At 41.4% G+C, this 19,977-nt stretch overlaps 1 protein-coding gene across 1 annotated transcript in view; it reads left to right on the forward strand.

The window, feature by feature from the left end:
• Nucleotides 1–19,977, forward strand: part of OXSR1 (oxidative stress responsive kinase 1) — a 71,459-nt gene that overhangs the window by 14,510 nt on the left and 36,972 nt on the right. Inside the window, exons 2-4 of the mRNA XM_084754922.1 lie at nt 3,260–3,372; nt 6,797–6,905; nt 15,245–15,386. Coding sequence (XP_084611048.1) covers nt 3,260–3,372; nt 6,797–6,905; nt 15,245–15,386 — 364 coding nt within the window. The remainder of the gene's footprint in view (nt 1–3,259; nt 3,373–6,796; nt 6,906–15,244; nt 15,387–19,977) is intronic.

Consider the following 19,977-nt stretch of genomic DNA (forward strand, 5'->3'; position numbering starts at 1 on the left):
TGGGGAGCGGGGATGGGGGAAGAAGGGGAAACCAACCAATGACAGCTTTTGAGATTATCCATTCAGCTTCTTCATCGTGGCTGTGTCTTAGTTGTTTTTGAAACACTGTTCCATGCTCGTCAAACAATTACTGGATTAGGAAGTAAAAAATAATAAGATAAAGTTTTTTTTTTTTCTTTTCCCTTTTGAGACAAGGTTTCTAAGTAGGCCTGGCTGTTCTGAACTGGCTGTGTAGAACAGGCTGGCCTCACAGATTTTCCTGCCTCTGCTTCCTGAGTTCTAGGATTAAAGATGTGTACCACTACACCTGGCTAAATTGTACCATTTTAAATGTCCACTTGGTTGAAATTTTTTTGCATTTAGGATATTTTATAAACATCACTAAAGAGAAATAATAAATTGAGTTTGTGGTGTGGTTGCTTCCACTCCTTAGTCTCACTTCTGGCAAACACTGTAGCTCAGTCTGCCTAAGACTCTTAATCAGTTGTTTTTGCCCCTTGAGTGCTGGCATCACAGTTGTGCACTGCCATGCCTAGCTTTAGAGCTTTAATTTGATAATATATTACAAGTCCTTAAAAAAATACTTTGTGTGTGGAGAAGTTTTCCCTACTGTGAGTTTATGGAGGGTTGGTGCCCATGAGGGCCAGCGGAGGGCTTTGAACCCTTGGGATTGGAGTTAGAGGAGGTTCTGCTACTACCAAGTGGGTGCTCTCAGCAAGAGTAGCAAGTGCTCTTCATCACTGAGCCACCACCCCCACCTCACCACATAGATTGGTATTTTTATAGCTTTTATGTCTTGGGGTGGGAACATTACGCAGTACACGGAGTGTAGCTCCTCAGTGTTCCCTACTGCTCCCTAAGGCTTTCCCTCAGTGTTTTCTTTGTTGTTCAGATAAACTATTGATCTTGTCACTAGTTCACAGATTTCATCCTCTGTGGTCTCTATGTCACTGAGTTCCTAGCAAATGCTTTTTCTCAGTCATTATAGTTATATAGTTCCATTTTGTATTTAAAAAATAACTTCTGGGTGCATATTTTATTGTCTTTTTTCTGCGTATCTTTGGCATGATAAACAAACCTTTGTAGATAAATGAGCAGCATGGCCAGTTAGCCACTGCTCTTAGCCACCTCAGACAAGGGTCAAGACTGAAAACAAGCAAAGCCTTCTGGGGCTGAGGACAGGCTATGTTGGTAGCGCTTGTGCTCAGTACTCACAACTCCCTTTATACACATTCCTAAGTTACTACGTGTGTGTGTGTGTGTGTGTGTGTGTGTGTGTGTGTGTGTGTGTGTGCGTGCACGTGCGCACATGTGTTTGTTATGTACGTGCACATGTGTATGACATATGCTTCCCGGACTCTCTTTGTGGGTACTGTGGCTACAACTCAGGCTTTCAGGCTTGGCAGCAAGCATCTTTACCCACTGAGGGGACACCCCCTCATCTCTTCATTGAGAATTTATTATTTTTTGAGGTAAGAGCTCATGTCTCATTCTCATATAATGTAGCCCAGGCTTATCTCCAACTTGCCCTGTAGCCGAGGATGACTGCACTAATCCCATCTGCCTCTATTTCCTAAGTGCTGTGATTTCAGGTGTGTGCTACCACCACATCCTGCATCGTGTCATTTTGATTATATCCTGGGCATTTAGGTTATTATGTTGGCAGACTCTTGATCCTATTTTAATCTTGTATTTTGGCAAGCAGTTACTATTTAGGCTTAGAGTATAGCTTTCTGTCCTACTTTTGGGAGCTATAATCCCCATGCTAGTTTAGTTTCAGGCTCTGTAATATTGTAATATTTCTCTGGCACCACTACAGCTCCTGGTCCATATCTGCAGGAGCTGGCCTGGCCCTAGGTACTGCTGAGGGCTGCTTGGCTTGCCATTGGCATAGGTGTGCGTGCACACAGCTGGATCTGCCTGCCACTGTTGAAGGGGTAGAGCAGAGAGCCATGCCCATGCTGGTGCTGGGGTTATTTGCCAGTCCTTGTCCTGGAGGAGGACTGGGGAATATTTTGACCTGCTATGTCTGTGCTGAGCTGCCCTTTTGCTAGACTTGTGTAGCCAGAGGGGCAGGCTCTGGGAGTTTGTTACCTTGACTGTGCGTGTCTGTCCTTTCTTGGCTCTGGGCTGCAGGCCTCTCTCAGCCTGGAATACATGAGAGAGAAAAGGAAAATGCAGTGAGCTTGCCCTGAAGTCTTTAGGTGGTCTGCCTCTTCTTCGTACTTTCCTTTTTGTGATTATTCTTCAGTTTTTTGTTTTGTTTTAAAAAGATTTATTTATTATTTATACAGTGTTCTGCCCGCATGTGCACCTTCCCGCCACAATAAGGCACTGGATCTCATTACAGATGGTCGTGAGGCACACCATGTGGTTGCTGGGAATTGAACTCGGGACTTTTGGAAGAGCAGCAGATGGTGTTCTTAACCTCTGAGCCATCTCTCCAGCCTCATTTTTATTTTTAAGATTTATTTATTATACAGTGCTCTGCCTGAATGATAGAAGAGAGCATCGAATTACACTATAGATGGTTGTGAGCCATGTGTGGTTGCTGGGAATTGAACTCAGAACCTTTGGAACAGCAAGTGAGTGCTCTTAACCTCTGAGCCATCTCTCCAGCCCTATCAGTTGTGTTTGTGGTATTTAGTTGCATTTAGAAAATAACAGGGAAAGCCAGGTGTGGTGCTACATGCCTTTAATCCCAGCACTCAGGAGGCAGAGGCAGGCGGATTGCTGTGAGTTTAAGGCCAGCTTAGTCTACAAAGCGAGTCCAGGACAGCCAGGCTACACAAAGAAACCTTGCCTTGAAAACCTAAAAAAAGAAAAGAACAGAACAGGCTCTTTGGCTCCCTGTGCTATCACACTTCAGAACTAAACATGAAATAGCTGCAGTGGTTTTGGTTTTTGTTTTTTTAATATCTAAATTCCACTTTTATTTATTTGTGCATGTGTATGTGTGGGTGCACAAATGCCATGGTACGAGTGTGGAGGTCAGAGGAATCAGTTCTCTCCTTCCACCATGTGTGCCTTGGGTTTGAACTCAGGCTGTCAGGCTTGGTGACAGGCGGAGCCTTTACCTGCTGGGCCATCTTGATGACCCTGAGGTTCTTAGCTTCCGTTCACCAGCTCTGTAGGGTGTTTCTCCTCATCCGTTGTTCACTGTGGGACAAAGTAGGCTTATTCTTTACTGTTTAAAGTGTGTGGTGATTAAATGCTATGCTTTGTGTGTGTACTTACTTACATGTGTATTTCACTTCAGGGAGTGGAGCAACTGCTGTGGTTCAAGCAGCTTATTGTGCCCCCAAAAAGGAGAAAGTGGCCATCAAACGGATAAACCTTGAGAAGTGTCAAACAAGCATGGATGAACTCCTGGTATGCATAGCTCATATGTCTTAAATGGAGATATATGCTCTTATATTGCATGTTAAAAGAAGAAATAATGTGATGATTTTTTAGTTCCTTTTGAAAAGATGACTTACTTTCATTAATAAGTGATTAATATAAAATTTATAAAATCAAAGTAAGTAAAAAATACTTATAATCTTATTACATTATAACATTTGGTACATACTTTTTTAGACTTCATATTTTGTGCTTTTTATGTATTTGCTCTTTACATTAAATGGCTTGTGTTTGCTTATGTAGGTTTAACCAGTATGTGTGTAATATCCATTGACTGTAGATAGCTTATTGACTGTATGTTCTAGTATTGCATGGTTGCTGTTTGTTCTTAGTGATACCTATGGTAGCTATTTAGTTCTTTTTTTTAAAAAAAGATTTATTTGTGTATATAAGCACTCTATTGTATGTGTGCTTGCATGACAGAAGAGAGCATCAGATAGAAGAGGACACCAGGTTTCATTACAGATGGTTGGGAGCCACCATGTGGTTGCTGGGAATTGAACTCAGGGAATTGAACGAGTAGCCAGTGCTCTTAACCTCTGAGCCATCTCTCCAACCTTAGTCCTCATTTCTTTAAGTAATACCATGAGTTTGTGATTACGGGGTCAAGATTGTTTTAAAAGAATCTGGCCTTAGAGAAGCAGGGTATCAGTTTGTGTTACGCACACTGAGGTAAGATGAGAGAGAACAGGTCCTCTAACTCTTTTTATTTATTAAATTTTTGTTTTTGTTTTTCAAGAATGGGAGTTTCTCTGTGTAGCCCTGGCTGTCCTGGAACTCTATAGACCATGCTAGCCTCGAACTCAGAGATTTACCTACCTCTGCCTCCCAAGTGCTGCGATTAAAGGCGTGTGTGTGCTACCACCACGCAGCTTTGCTTTGCTTTGCTTTTCCTTCCTTCCTTCCTTTCTTTCTTTCTTTCTTTCTTTCTTTCTTTCTTTCGAGACAGGGTCTTACTATGTAGCCCTGGTTACCCTGGAACTCTATATGTAGATCAGGCTGTCCTTACACTCTAAGACTCACAGAAATCCGCTTGCTTCTGCCACTAAGTGTCGAGATCAAAGGCATGTACCACCATGCTGGTTTAAATTACTTTTTCTGAGACAGGGTCTCTGTGTGTAGCCATGGCTGTCCTGGAGCTTGCTCTGTAGACCAGGCTGGCCTCTGAAGTCACAAAGATCCACCTGCCTGTACCACTACTGCCCAGCTCTTAAATTTATTTTAAAGTTTACTTTGGTATGTGTTTATATGTGTACATATCTGTGGGTCTGCATGTGCATATGTGGGCCAGAGTTTAATGTTGAGTGTCTTTTTCAATTGCTTTTCACCTTATTTTTTGAAGTGAGCCTGGAGCTAATTTGACTTGGCTGCTGGCCATCAAGCCCTATGGCCCGTCTTCCCAGGACTGGGACCGCAAGCATACACTAACCAGGCGTTTATGTGCGTTCTGGGGACCCAACTTAGATAGGGATTGAAGTAAGGACCTAGCACGTGCTAGGCAAGTACTCTGTCACTAAGCTTACGTTTTCAGTTCCATGACGGCTGGGAGAGCAGGGTTTAGTATTTCTTATTTCTGTGAGGTAAGATATTTATGTAGCCATGATGACCTTAAAACCTCTGTGTAGGGTGTGGGAGGAATAGCTTAGTGGTTAAGAGCTCTGACTGCACTTCTAGAACACCCAGGATCAACTTCAGCCCACATGGTAGCTCACAACCATCCATAACCCCAGTTCCAGGGGATCTGATACCCTCTTCTGACCTCCCCAGGCACCAGGCACAACAGACATACGTTCAGGCAAAATACTCATAAAGTAAAAATACACACAAAAAAATAAATAAGTATTTTTTAAAAAGCTGTATGTAGCTGAATCTATCCTTAGATCCTTTTATTCCTCTTGCTTCCCCCTCCCAGGTCGTAGGACTGTATCCATGTGCCATCACATGTGGAAACCCAGGTCTCAGTACTTGCCTTACATAGCCCTCAGTGTATCAGAACCAGGCAAGTAAGCATATAGTACACTACGTAGTATTTATTTATTTATTTTATTTTAGTTTTCCAAGACAGGGTTTCTCTGTGTAGTCCTGGCTGTTCTAGACTCACTTTTTAGAGCAGGCTGGCCTGAAACTCAGCAATCTGCCTGCCTCTGCCTCCTGAGTGCTGGGATTAAAGGCGTGCGCCACCATTCCCGGCTACTACGTAGTATTTGTATGCTGTGATGGGAGAGGATACACAAGGTGCTTATGAGTTAAGAGGCTCTCGAGACTTCCAGTCTAAGACCGCTCTTACCTTGAAAAATTAAGTTGTTACTTTTGCCTTTTTAATAATTAAAAACAAACAAACAAACAAACAAAGTAGCAACAGCCCCTGACCAGCCTGGATGCCATGGGAAAATGTTTTTAAAAAATGCCTACACTGAAACCAGATTGCTAAGTTAGGATATTGTGGGACTATATGTGATACTGAGGGAATTGAGGGGCTCAAGGTCCAGAGATGGAAGCATTAAGTTGTTTTGTGTGACTGCATCAAAGGCGTGGTGTCAGAAGGGAGAGGGATGAAACCAGAGGGCCCCTGGGTCACTCAGGGTTCTCTAAAATATTTAAATTTTATAACCTAGGACAGAGCTAGGCTTTTGCACAGGGTTCATTACTCTGGACTTAGTTCTAACTTTGTCCGTTTCAATGTACTTCTCTTGGTGTGAGAATTGTTAGTTGCTTCACAAAACCGAGATGAACTGATAACTTTAGTAAGACAAACAACCCCCCACAAACACACAGACAAATAGAAAAACTTACCTTCCGTTTATTAGTAAATACTCTCTGTGGTCCAGATCTTCCAAGATGGGTTTTCAAGAATGTCTTGTGTGATAAACAGTACTGTTCTAGTTTGAGAGATTCAGTGCAGTTCTAGATGTAAACTCAGAACTGATTGAAGGAGGTCTTGTGATTATCTGGGTTAGCTTTATTTTGGGTGGGGGAAGCGGGCCTTGAGACCAGGTTTCTCTGTGTGGCCCTGGCTGTCCTGGAACTCATTATTTAGACAAGGCTGGCCTTTAACTTAGAGCTCCACCTCACCCTGCCTCCTGAGTGCTGGGATAAAGGCGTGTGCCACCACGCCTGGCCTGGTTTAGCCTTTGAGGCAGGAGCTGGCCTGTGCATTCTGTCAGGCTGTCGTCCAGCTGTCAGTCGTCCTTTCTCTCAGGGCCTGCAGTTAGAGTTATATGCAGCCAGGCCTGACTCCTGGGTCCAGTGTAGCCGTTCATGAAGATCTTAGTTCCTTGGAAATTCCAGAAAAGACTTTAGCAGTTTTGGGCCAACCAGATCTGGATTTGCTTATTTATAGAGGTTGCTTTAAGCTAGATTTTAATCATTATCCATGTATTTTTTTCCTTTGTAGAAAGAAATTCAAGCTATGAGTCAATGTCATCATCCTAATATTGTGTCTTACTACACATCTTTTGTGGTAAAAGATGAGCTATGGCTAGTCATGAAGTTGCTAAGTGGAGGTAAGTAAACTGCAGTAGAATGCTAAGTTCCATAAGTTAAAATTTTAATAAAAATTTCCAGCACTCAAGATGCGAAGGCAGGCAGATCACTAGGATCTGCCAGATCAAGGCCAGCCTGAGCTACATATGAAGTTGCAGGCCAGCCTGAGCTACACAGTGAGATCCTGTCTAACAAAATGAGTAAACATTCTTCTCATCTTGATAAGGTTTTGTGGACATTTTGCATCTGAGGAGATACCGAGAATGCAGTTTCAGGGTAACAAATGCTAGCGTGTAAGTGATAGGTTCCACACTCCTTCTGGCTGTTAGGCCTCATCTCTCTTAATTTAGTATGCTTTTCTCCCCTTCCTTTCAGGACATAAACTGATGGAAAGACTTTGTCTATTTATGTAGCTTCATTTGACTCTTCCTGTTTGATGCCACACATAACCTGTATGTATTTCTAGCATACTGAGTATTAGAATGAAAATGCAGCTTGATGAAGTTCAGGCTGAATATTTTTGGATCTGTAACGTTGTACATTCCATACTGCATCACATCAGGAAGAATTTCCTATCTAAATGTATCTTTAATAGTTTATTTTATTAGCTTAAGGTTGTGACAACCCAAACCTCTCTATGAAAAGTATTTTTCCTTGTAGCTAGCAGAGAATCTGTGAGATAAAACTTTGACACTATTTTCTATATCCCTGTAGGACTTATATTTTATTGTTTTAGCATGCAGTCCTTGTTTAAATCAGTTAATTCATTAGAAGTTTTTTAAAATTTATTTTTGTTTAATGTGCATTGGTGTTTTGCCTGCATGTATGTCTGCGAGACAGTGTCAGATTCTCTTAAACTGGAGTTACAGACAGTTGTGATCTGCCATGTAGGTGCTGGGAGTTGAACTAGGACCTCTAGAAGAGAAGCCAGCACTCTCAACTGCTGAGCCATCTCTTTAGCCCTAGAAGTTATTTCTGTTATTGCATCATTTCTTCTGTAAATATAAGCAGACTGTTCTGTTTTGACAGGAACCTTGCCTTATTAACTGGGGCCCTTTAATCTATAGTATAGTTCCACTAAAACATGCAGGGCAGACAGGATGGCTCATCTGGTAAAAACACTTGCTGTAAGAGCAAGCCTCCTGCTTTGCTCGGGGCTCTGGACCTGTATAAAGGTGGATGGGAGCACGGCTCCACTGCGCCCGCAGACCACATGTGCACCGAGCATACACGGCCACTCCAGTAGCAAATAAACATTGTAATGTATCTTAAGAATTGATTGTTGGCCTGGAGAGAGATGGCTTAGTAGTTAAGAAAACTTGCTTCTTTTGTAGAGGCTTGATTTCTATTTCTAGCACCTACATGATGGCTTACAACCACCCATAACTCCAGTTCCCGGGGATCCAATGCTTTCTGACCTCCAGCGGTACCAGGCACGCACATGATACATATTTATACACATAAGCAAAATACACACATAGAACAGTACAAAATAACATTTTAAAAATGGTTGTCGAGCTGAGTATGATGGCTAATGCCTGAGCATAGAGGAGGCACAGGCAGGAAGAGTTCAAGTCTGGGGCAAGCTTAGAGTATGTATAGCTGCTTCCTTGCTGTTTGATTCCAGGTGTGTGTGTGTGTGTGTGTGTGTGTGTGTGTGTGTGTGTGTGTGTGTTTGCATTCATTTGTGTGATTGTGTGATGTCCTGCCTTCCTTGTTTTCAGACAGGGTCTCACTGCCCTCGTCTTTGCCAAATGGACTAGCCAGCTGGCCAGCAAACTCCAGCCTTGCCTGTCTCCACTTCCCCAGTGCTGGGATTACAAGAGGGAGTCACTACTTCCAATCCTTTCTCCCACGTGGGTTCTAGGAATCGAGCTCAGGTCCTGCTTGCTTTTTACTGGCTGAGCTGTCTCACAGCCATATCAAGAGTCAGCGGATATTCTAAGAAGTATTGGTATTTTCTCTGAAGACCAGTATAACTTAGATGCTTGCAGTGTCCATTGCTGTGACCTCAGTGATTTTGGGGCTTGGAAGTATTGTATGTTACAAATGCATCATAATTTTACATTAATATTTCCTGTTTGGACATAATATAAATTCATAAAACTTTTAATATTATACTTGAATCTGTTTTCTCTTGCACAGAAAATCTTGATTTCCCTAGTACTAAAATAATTACATATATTTTCTTGTACCATATATGTAATATACACAAATACATAGACATTCAGCATGTATAGATTGACCATTTTTATGGTTATGCTATGCATAGTGATATATCTGTTTTTTCCCTATTGGTAAGGCTTGGGTTTGAGTGTGTAGCAAGATTGGGAAGACTTGTGAGTGACGGAGCCCTCAGCCTTCCCATCCCTAAGTTGCTTGCTTGTTTTGTGCATGTGTTTTTGTAAGAGACTGTGAATTTCCATTTTATAGTGTACAGTTGCAGAAGAAAGAACCCCAGAGAAACATAAGGTTTAGAATAAAATAGATCTTTCTCTCTAGAAATTGTGTCTCATTGGAGAAGACTGTGTTTGAACTCTTTTCACTTATTTGCTGAGTGAGAATGCCGTTCTGTGTTCCAGAGTGTTCATAGGAATGGCGTAAGATCATAGAAATGAAGCTTCCACCACTGTGCTTCCACGTAGCAGGTGCACAAGAAGCTTATTCTAGGAGGAGCCTGCCCTTGCTATGTGATGCTTTCAGCGTAGCCAGAATCACCTTTTTGTTTCAATCCCATTAGTGACACACTGGAGAAACTGGATTGCTTTGTTAAAGGCCCGTTTCATATGATGGTTGCTAACACCAACCACCTTTCAAGATGGTGGCCGAGCATGGTTCTTTTCAGTATGGACAGATATGGGAACATTAGGTAATACTGTATCTTTTGTTATTGATCACCTATAGCATAATTTTCTTTCTTTGTGACTTATAAAAATGTGTAATACAGAGTTTTTCATGTTTTAAAAAAAAGAATTTCATGATGGATGGGAGTGTCTATTTAATTCTCATCACTTTTATCTCCTCGCCCATCTTCTCTGTGACTTTTATGCACATTAACTGTCCTGTTAAAGGGTTCCTGTTCCTCTGTCTGTGATCCTGATCACAGGCGGACAGGGTGTGAGGAGGGTTAAAATATCTTTTAACTTGCTTTTTGTCTCTCCTGGTCTTAGGTTTCCTGAGTCAGTATCTGATTTTCCCAGCTTAGCACTAGGATGCTTTAAAAATATATCCTGGTCATAAATCTTTATGTAATCATGTATCATCTTAATATATCCAGTTTTGAATATTAAAAGTTCTGCATTTTTAGGAAGGTAAAATATTTTACTATTTACCTCCTTATAATATTGCTTTATTATACTATTTACTATACTAAATAGAATAAACCTTTAAACTAAATAGGTATATTAAGCAATATGTATAAAACAAAAACTAGAGCTGTACTCACCACATGCATACATACATACATTTATTTACATTAAGGAATTTTGTTCTCATATGTCCAGCATAAGAAAAACACTTTATATTTTTTATTTAAATTAATTTTTAGTCTAGTCTATGTAGTGTTGGCATTTATTAGTATTCTCATAAATCTTTAGAAGCATGCTCTATCCAAATATCTGTTTCTGCCATTTACTAGAGTGATGCTTCAGTGTAAGATTTAAAAAAAAAAAAAATATATATATATATATATTTGTTTATTTATTATGTATATGAGTATGCTTTCTTCATGTACACTAGAAGAAGGCATTGGATCATAATACAGATGGTTGTGAGCCACCATGTGGGTGCTGGGAATTGAACTCAGGACCTTTGGAAGAGCAGCCAGTGCTCTTAACCTCTGAGCCATCTCTCCAGCCCTCAGTGTAAGATCTTAAAAGATCCAGGTAGTTGGGGCCATCAGGTTGTCCTCTGACTTTACTCCACTTGCATACACGATGTTCATACATGCACACACAAATCAAATGAATCTCAGTGATTAAGAAAAAAAACATTGGAGAAGAAAAACAAGTACCTATACCATTAAAAAATTCTGTATAGAAGTACAAACATCTAATTTAGATAAACTTGTCTAGCTAGTAAGGTATGTTGTTTAGAACCTTCCTCATATTTGTCACATTCTGACATTTGTCACATTCTGTCCTTCTCCTCGAGGACCCAGTAAAGTATCTGATAGTAACAATGATCTCTGCATTGCCTGATGAGCAGTATTGAGTTCTTGGGTTTTTTGTTATCTGTTGTCCTATCATGGAATACTGAACTAAACAAACTCTGGGCCCTCTTAAACCTCAGTGGCTCAGAAACATCTTCGTGGGAACAGCTGGTAAGGGATGAGGGCAGAGTTCAGGGGTAGCGTTCAGGCCCTGGCTTCAGTCTCCAGCCATGTAAGACAGAGAGAGGGAGAATAACAGCTATGTTTTTAAGTGAGTTCACTTTTGTTTTTAAAAAGGATCTTTTCATAAAAGTGAGGGAAGTACTTGAGGTACCTGTCAGGCTTAATGGGTATCGCAGGTCAGCAGCTGCTACACTTTACTACTTTTTAAAAATCTTTAACATTTTTTATTTTATTAGATGCATTCATTGTATGTGTGTGTATGAAGTGCCCACAGAAGTCAGAAGAGGGCATTGAATCCCCTGGAACTGGGGTGTGAGCCAGCATGTGGGTGCTGGGAACCGAGCCTGGATTCTGCAAGAGCAGCCAGTGCTCTAACCACTGTGCTGTCTCTTGTCAATACTATTTTGATAATTAGCAGTGATTTCCTGGGACAGTTGGAGTTGGGTCTGCATTGCTATTTGATCAATCTGTACCAAGGCTGTGATGGCACACAGATTATTTTGGGGCATAGAAGAGGTTATTTTTAACTTGCTTTGTTACAAAATTTGTACTAAATCTTATTTTTCAGTATTTTAATTGCTTTATTTTAAAACTACTTGAGGTTTATTTATTTTTCTTTTTAGAATTTCTTTTTGAGACAGGTTTTCATATAGTACATGGCTGGCCTCTTCCAGCTTGCTGTGTATTGAGGATGACCTGGAGCTCCTGGTCATTTAGTCATCTCTAATGCTGGGGCTCCAGAGGGCACCATGCTTGCTTAGGTCATGCATTGCTGGGTTAAACTCGCCTCTTGTCTGCTAGATAAGCACTTTACCAATTGAGCTGCCTCCTGGCTGGCAATGCCTGGAGTTTAATGGATAGCTGTCATCAAAGTAGTGCGGGTCTTAAAATGTCCTTTAAAAGGGAACTTCCTGGGCTCATAGTTTAGTAATGACAGTTTATAGCATTTGGGGAGTCTGCTGTTTGTTTGTGGGTGCTTTTGTTTAAAAGCTTGCTTGTTAAAGTTCAAAATGTGAGTTTTCTTTGTATAGTGTTCCTTGCAGACTGTGGTCAAGACATGGTCGAGCACACACTACTACAACTGTCCCCACACCCCTAATGTTCTTTAGTCAAATGGGAAGTCCGGTGATAATCATTAGTCTTTTTGGCTTAGTATATTTTGCCCTCACGTTTCTTTTACTTGACATCAAAACAAGTTCTAGATAATAATATAATACAATTTAATTGTAGTTTTCATTTAATTTCTGTCTGTCTGCCTGCCTTTCTCTTTCTCTCTTTTGAGGCAGGATCTCATTGTAGGCAAGGCTGAGCTGGAATGCAGTGTACAGTACAGGCTGGCCTTGAACTTAAGATAGTGCTCTTGCCTCAGCCTTGAACACTATCTTTGGGCATAATTGTTAAATGAATACATTTTGTTGATTTTTTAAATTCTATCAGGATTTTCCCCATTTTTAGTCTTTATTTTAAAAATTCTTAAAGTTTCAAACATGGAACTTTATTTTCTCACTAAATAGTTTTTGTGGCCTAAGTTTTTCAGAAGAGTGATCATACGGATTCACTGATTTGGTCACTTTGCTTCAGGGTTTAAAATGTGTTTGATAAGCTTAGCAGAACTGAGCTTCTCCCTAGGCCCTCTAGATGACAAGTTTATAAATTCCAGTCTCAAGGAATGGAAAGCTGCCCTGAAATTACGTGCTACGAAGTATTGTGTGGCATTTAGACCTGCTCTGGCTCCTTATTGCTAGACAGAATAACATGCCTGTTTCCTGCTGAAAGTCCTGCGTGGCAGTGGGGTGGCTTCCAGAGGGGAGAATTCGGACAGCTCTGCTGTCTGCAGTCCGTTCTCCCCTCGCCTTCTCTCTACATGGCGTTGGCACTGGAACTCTAGGAGTCATTACTTTGTTTTTCCTCTTTTAAGGCTAGATTGCGCTGTGTAGCTCTTGCTGGCTGAAACTCAGTGATTGACCTGTCTCTGCCTCCCAGGAGCAGGCGGGGATCACCATGTTAGTTCTTCAGGCGCTGAAGTTGAGATTTCTCTAGTCTGCCTTCTTTCCAAGAACATTGCTACCCATCTTCTGTTCTCTTGTGTTATCTAGGCTTAAGGTGCCCTGCTCAGTCTGGAGGGGCAGTTAGTTGCCCACAGAGGTCAAGCTTGACTCTCACCTGTGTTCTGTCACAGAGTCTTCTGTGGACTGTTCCAGGGGCTACATAGTCCAGGATTTGGCTCTCAGTTCTTTTCTTAGGCAGTTGGGCTGTTGTGCTGCAGCTACCACTACTACTATTTTAAATCAAACTTGCTTGAGCCATGGGATTATTTTGTTTGAGAGGGAGCTTTTGAGGGCATTCTCTTTTTCATGCAATTCATGCCATCCTTGAGCTCTCTGTGCAACTGAGGGTTATCTTCTTTAACTCCCTAACTTCCTGCCTGATTTACGTCATTGGATCTTAAGTGTGTTGGACAGTGCAGTGTTTTCTTTGTTTTGGGAATTGAGACAAGGGCGCTCGCTCCATGCTGCATCACCATCCTCCTAGATTACTGTTTCCTGTGTGCTTGAAATTAACTTTTTCAAATGAGTTAAGTGACGGTACTATATTTTTCGGACCATAAGATGCACCTTTTCCTCCCAAAAGTGGTGGTGGTGGTGGGGAGCAGTTAGAGTGCACCTTATGGTCCGATTGCTGTTTTTCTGCTCTAAAAATTGGGTGCATTTTATGGTCAGGTGTGTCTTATAGTCTGAAAAATACAATATGTAGTACAGTAGGGTTTTTTTGTTGTTTTTGGTTTTGGTTTTTTGAGACAGCGTTTCTCTATGGTATAGTAGATTTTTAGTGGGATCCAGTGATTTTACTTTCTTAATTGAAAAAAAAATTTAGAGAGTGTAGGTGGTAAACAGTGCATGTATAGAGGACAGTGGGGCCATTTCTATGTACTTTTGTGAGTTTCTGTGAAATTTTTGACTGTAAGTAGTTTTGATTGTCAGTGTTGTGTGGTTTTAACTGCTCCATAGAGTTTTGTTCCTCCTGCTCCAATTCTGAGAGGAATTGGATTGATAAGCCATCTGGACGTTACTTCAAGGAGAACGGAAATTACTTTTATTCCCATGTTTACCATTGTCTTACCTGTTTTATTTATGTATTTATTATCCTAGAATTTTAGCCCTTAAATTAACTTGAGTACTGTATTAGTCAGAGTTCTCTAGAGTAACAGAATTTATAGAGTAAGGGGATTTACTAGGATGATTTACAGACTGTGGTCCAGCTAATCCAACAGGTGCTGCCTATGAACAGAAGGTCCAAGGATCTAGTAGGTGTTCAGTCCCATGTCTAGGTGTCTTAGCCAGAATCACAAAGCCGGCTCTGATGCCAGTGAAGGAGTGGAGTTGCTAGCAATGCCAAGTGCCAGCCGCAAGGAATGAAACTTCCTTCTCCCATGTCCTTGTGTGGTCTTCCAGCAGAAGGGGTGGCCCAGGCTGGAGGTGTGTCTTCCCACCTCAAATATCTGGATTAGCAAAAGTCTCTCATAGGCATGACCCTCCGTTTTGGGGTTTTACTTAATTCTAGACTTAGCCAAGTTCACAGCCAAGAATACTTTCCATGTGTTTCTTTATTGAGTGACCTATATTTCGGTTGTATTTACCTCCTCAGTTATGAAATGCCAGTCTAATCTGGGTTGAAAACTTCTTTGGCTTGTGATATTTTATTTTTGAGTATTATTGATTGGTGTGATTCCCCCAGGGATTCTTTAGAGATGATTGGAAATCCTATACTAACCTTTCCAGGTTCTCATTAGAGACCTAAAGAGCACCCTGGTGTAACATACCATTTGAATATTAATTACTTTCTGTTTTAAGGTGGACGTTAGAATTTGAAGCATCATTTGAAGCAAGTATTTCCTCATACTTGCTATTCTTCCTTTCTTTCTTACATAATTTATTTTAATGTAATGTTTTACTGTGCTTTGATTCCAAACTAAATCAGAATGATTGGATGAGTTAACATTTTTACTGGGCTGTTTTCTGTTCTTAGGTTCTGTTCTGGATATTATTAAGCATATTGTGGCAAAGGGGGAGCACAGAAGTGGAGTCCTAGATGAGCCGACCATTGCTACAATCCTCCGAGAAGTCTTAGAGGGTTTGGAATACCTGCATAAGAATGGGCAGATTCACAGGTGAGTGATGCTGCCCGCTTCCCCTCTGTGGGTTGTGTTCTGCTTTTATATTGAGGACAGTTTCTTTCCTTTATGAATTTGTTTTATTTTTGAGCCCTGTGCTTTTTGTATTATTAGTTTCAATTTGTTTTGTTCATTATTAGAGTGTGACTTATACAGCCTATAAATATTAAGAAAGTGATAAATGGTTAAAAGAAAAAAGAAAGAGAGAAAACCAACATCAACAACAACAACAACAACAAAAAACAAACAAAAAGTAAGCCAGGCATGTCTTTAATAACAGCACTTGAGAGGTAGAAGCAGGTAGATATCTGTGAAGGCTAGTCTGGTCTACATGCAAGTTTGGGGACCAGTCAGGTGATATAGTAAGGTCCTGTCTCAAAGAACAAACAAACAAGTATTACGCATTTTAGTAAAACTGGAAAACGAAAAAACAGGGCAATTAAATTTCTGCCAAGAACATAGCCACTGGTAATGTTTGGAATGTTGGTTTTTGTTTTCTTAAGAACTTAGGTATGATATTTATATCATTTTGTCTCCTATTTTTGAAGTGCTAGGAATTGATCTCAGGCTCTGTGCATGCTATGAAAGTATCTTAACACAGACCCATGTGTTTCCAGCCTTAAGCTGGGTGCAGTGGCTCATACCTTAAATCCCAGCACTTGAGAGGCAGAGGCAGGAGGATCTTTGTGAGTTTGAGGCCAGCCTGGGCTTCAAAGTGAATCTAGGCCAGCCAGGGCTTGTTACACAGAGAGACTTTGTCCTGAAAAACAAAAACAAAGACCCCCTGCCCCCATAACTTCCCCTGCAAACCTCCCCCAATTGCCCCCAATAGTTAAAACCACACCAACTTTGAAAAGTCTTGCTAACTTGCCCAGGCTAAGATTAACCCCTGGTGCTTTTTTTTTTTTTAAGATTTATTTATTTATTACTTATACAGTATTCTGCCTGCATGTATGCCAGCAGGCCAGAAGAGGGCACCAGATCCCATTACAAATGGTTGTAAGCCACCATGTGGTTGCTGGGAATTGAACTCAGGACCTCTGGAAGAGCAGCCAGGGCTCTTAACCTCAGAGCCATCTCTCCAGCCCAACTCCTGGTGCTTTTGCCTTACTCTTCCAAGTACTAGAGTTACAAGTATAGACCACACCATGTCCACACTGTCTATTGCTCTTTTCATTTTACTTTATATCTTAAATATTTTTCCAAATTACTGAAAAGTTCTTTGTAAAATAGTTTTTTTTTTTTAATTAAAGCTTTAATTTTTTCTGTGTATACAGTCAGCACACTCATCCTAGTGCTGCTGCCTGGGAACTGAGTGGTAGACCCTGAACACATGGGTCTATAAGCCCTTTTCCAGACTCCTTGTGTGAGCTGCTGTCTGGTCCAGTGAGGTTGTTATTGCCAGTGGAGATGGAAGGCTTTTTCCTTAAGCATCTTTGGCCGCTAGGTAGGGAATAACACACACAGGTCCTGTGGAAGATTAGAATTTTTGTTTTGTTTTGTTTTTTGGTTTTTCAAGACAGGGTTTCTCTGTGTAACCTTGGCTGTCCTGGACTCGCTTTGTAGACCACACTGGCCTTGAACTCACAGTGATCCACCTGCCTCTGCCTCCCGAGTGCTGGGATTAAAGGCGTGCCCCACCACTGCCCGCCTGGATTAGAGTTTTTTGATAGCACATTGAGCAATTGTATAAAAGATGCTTCTCAGAGTTTCCTCCTACTTCTCTGTCATTAAACAAACAAACAAACAAACAAGATAATAATTCTAGTGGAATGTGTGTATCTGACTTTGTAGTCATAAATGCCACATCTTTTGCTGATTTGTAGCAGACAATATTCAACCATCTTGAATTTAGATACCAGAGAAAAGCATCAGAAACAGTTACAAAGATGTTTCATAGCCCATCAAGGAGAAGGTCTTATGGGCTCCTCTGCAACCATGATGGAGTGTTGATGGGGCCTAGCCTGTGCAGATAGCCATTTTTGTTGTGAATTCATGGGTCCAGCAGCCATGTCATGTCCGGAGTATAATGCTTGACAACACTTTGGCTCTTATATTCTTTCTGCTTCCTCTTTCTGCATTTTCCTTGACTCTCGGAGAGGGTGATGTGGACATCCACATTAAATTCGAGGTCTCATGGTCATTGATTCTCAGCATTTTTGACCATTTAGGAGTTTCTGTATTAACGGTAATCCACTGCAACCAGAAGCTTCTCTGACCAAAGCTCAGAGCACAAATCTGTGGGTATGAATAGATATTTAGAAGGCAGTTTGACATGTCCATTTAGGCAAGGCCTTTGACTGCACTGTAGGCTTTTGACTAGGTGTATAGTACCAGGTGTGGTTCCTTCTGTGGAGAGGTTGTCATACCCAGTCAGATAGCAGTTGGCTACTCCCATAGCAGTCACGTCATTTTTATACCAGTTGACATAACCTCGTCTGGCAGGTTGGCATGGAAGCTGAAGAAGTTCATAGCTAAGTAAGACAGTAAGACTGTCATGTTGTTTCTTTTTCTGTGTTTTTGTTTACTTTCTGTTGCTCTGATAAATACCATGATCAAAAGCAACTTGAAGTGAGGTGTGGCCTATTAACCTTACACACCCGTGTATAAACTTTAAGTGGTAGTTGTGAAGGAATGTTGCTTACTGGTTATGTAGCCCAGGCCGCCTGCCTAGGCATGGTACCACCCACAGTGGGCTGGGTCCTCTTATACCAATTAGGAAGTTATAAAATTCCTCACAGACACAGCCATGGCCAATTCTTGGGTTGAGGTTCCTTTTTTCAGTAGACTCTGTGTCAAGTTGACACCTGAAGCTAGCCATGACACTTCTCCCAGTAGTCTGTTTAAGTGTTCTGTCACCGTGAATGCGATCCAGGAGGAAGGAGGCTTCCAGCTCAGTTCCAGCTTGATTTCTCTGTGTCCTGCAACCAAAATATACGGCATCTTCAGCAGTAGGGGGTTTTTAGTGTTTATTTTATGTATATGTATGTGTGTCTGCACTTCTGCTCTGTGTACGTCCCTGGTGTGTGGCAAGGGCGTCATATTCCCTGGCACTGGAGTTACAGGTACTCGTGAGCCACCTGATTGTGAGTGCTCGGGCCCGAACTCGGGTCTTTTGCCAAGAGTAGTGTACATTCTTAACCACAGAACTATTTCTCCAGCCCTTGGCCTTCATTTTAGAAAAGTTTTGCAGACTATTGAATTCTTGGCTCACAATTTTTTTTTGTTTGCTTGCTTTTTAAATTTAGTGCTTTGAATGTGTCTCATTAACTTGTGGCCACCATTGTGCCCATGTTAAGTCAGTGTTAACTGTGTAACTCCCATACCCCTGCACGAGTTGTTTTTCTCTTGCTGCTATGTTGTTGCTGTTGGGTATGCACTTTATTTTGAATGTGTGATTTCTTCCTTTCTTCCTTTTTTTCTTTCTTTTAGTGTTTTGAATTTGTAGATTACTTTTTCTTTTAGATTGATAATGCTGTCTTGAAATTTAAAGATTGTGGGTCTGGAGAGATGGCTCAGCGATTGAGAGCCCTGGCTGCTCTTCCAGAGGACCTGCATTCGGTTCCCAGCACCCACATGGCAGCTCTCAACTGTCTGTAACTCCAGTACCAGGGAACCTGACACCCTCACACAGACATACATACAGGCAAAACAGCACATGGAATACAAATTAAAAATTATTTAAAATGTTGGATAAAAAGAAATTTTAAGCAGCCAGGTGTGGTAGTGCACAGTTTTAATCTCAGCACTTCGGAGGCAGAGGCAGGTGGATCTCTGTGAGTTTGAGACAAGCCTGTTTACAAAGCAAGACCAGGACAGCCAGGGCTCTGTGTAACAGAGAAACCCTGTCTCAAAAAGCAAAACAAAACCAAAAGAAAGAAAAGAAATTTAAAGACTGTTCTGCCATCATAAATCTGCTTTTTGTAGAATTTTCAATAATCCTTCCATCCTCTCTCCCTCTCTTCCTCCCTTCTCTCTCGACTGTCTTCTGCTCTTTTGCTCGCTCCCTTCCCCCCGGCCCTTTTTTCTAGTGTGTAGTCACTGCCTGCTCTCTTGTACTTGTCTACGTTTTATTTTGAAGGCTGAGGGGTGGGTAAAGGTCATACATAGCAGTGGCCGCCATGGCTTATGTCCTTCCTGTTGATGTTGGACTGTTTTTCTCAGAAGCCTGGGGTGGTGCTGCAGTACTTTTCGACCAGGCTCTTGTGAAGTTGTCTTTGCTTTCTGTGTCTTTGTATGGGTGGAGCACCTGTGTCTTCAGTGTCTTGGTTTGTAGTTGGACTGCAAGCACAGATGATAGAGTTACTGTTTACCCTTTCTTGCTGGCCAGTCCTCAGAAGGTGGCTTCTGTTGGCAGTGTCACTGTGTGCAGGTGTTGCCCACACTTGTAATCAAGTGAGTCTGAGTATCTCTGGCTGGAGATGTGCTGCTTGTCACTGTGTAGGCGACACAAAAATAGCACTTGCCTCAAAGGGGGTAAGAAACTTCATCTGGAGCCAAGTGTGAGCACCTGTGGCCTGAGAACACAGAGTTAGGTTACCACAATTACCTGTTCCAACAAGGTAGCAATTGCATTAAGTTTTCATAG

Source organism: Acomys minous (genome assembly GCF_964271855.1).
Source record: "Acomys minous genome assembly, chromosome: 13".
Classification (NCBI taxonomy): Eukaryota; Metazoa; Chordata; class Mammalia; order Rodentia; family Muridae; genus Acomys; species Acomys minous.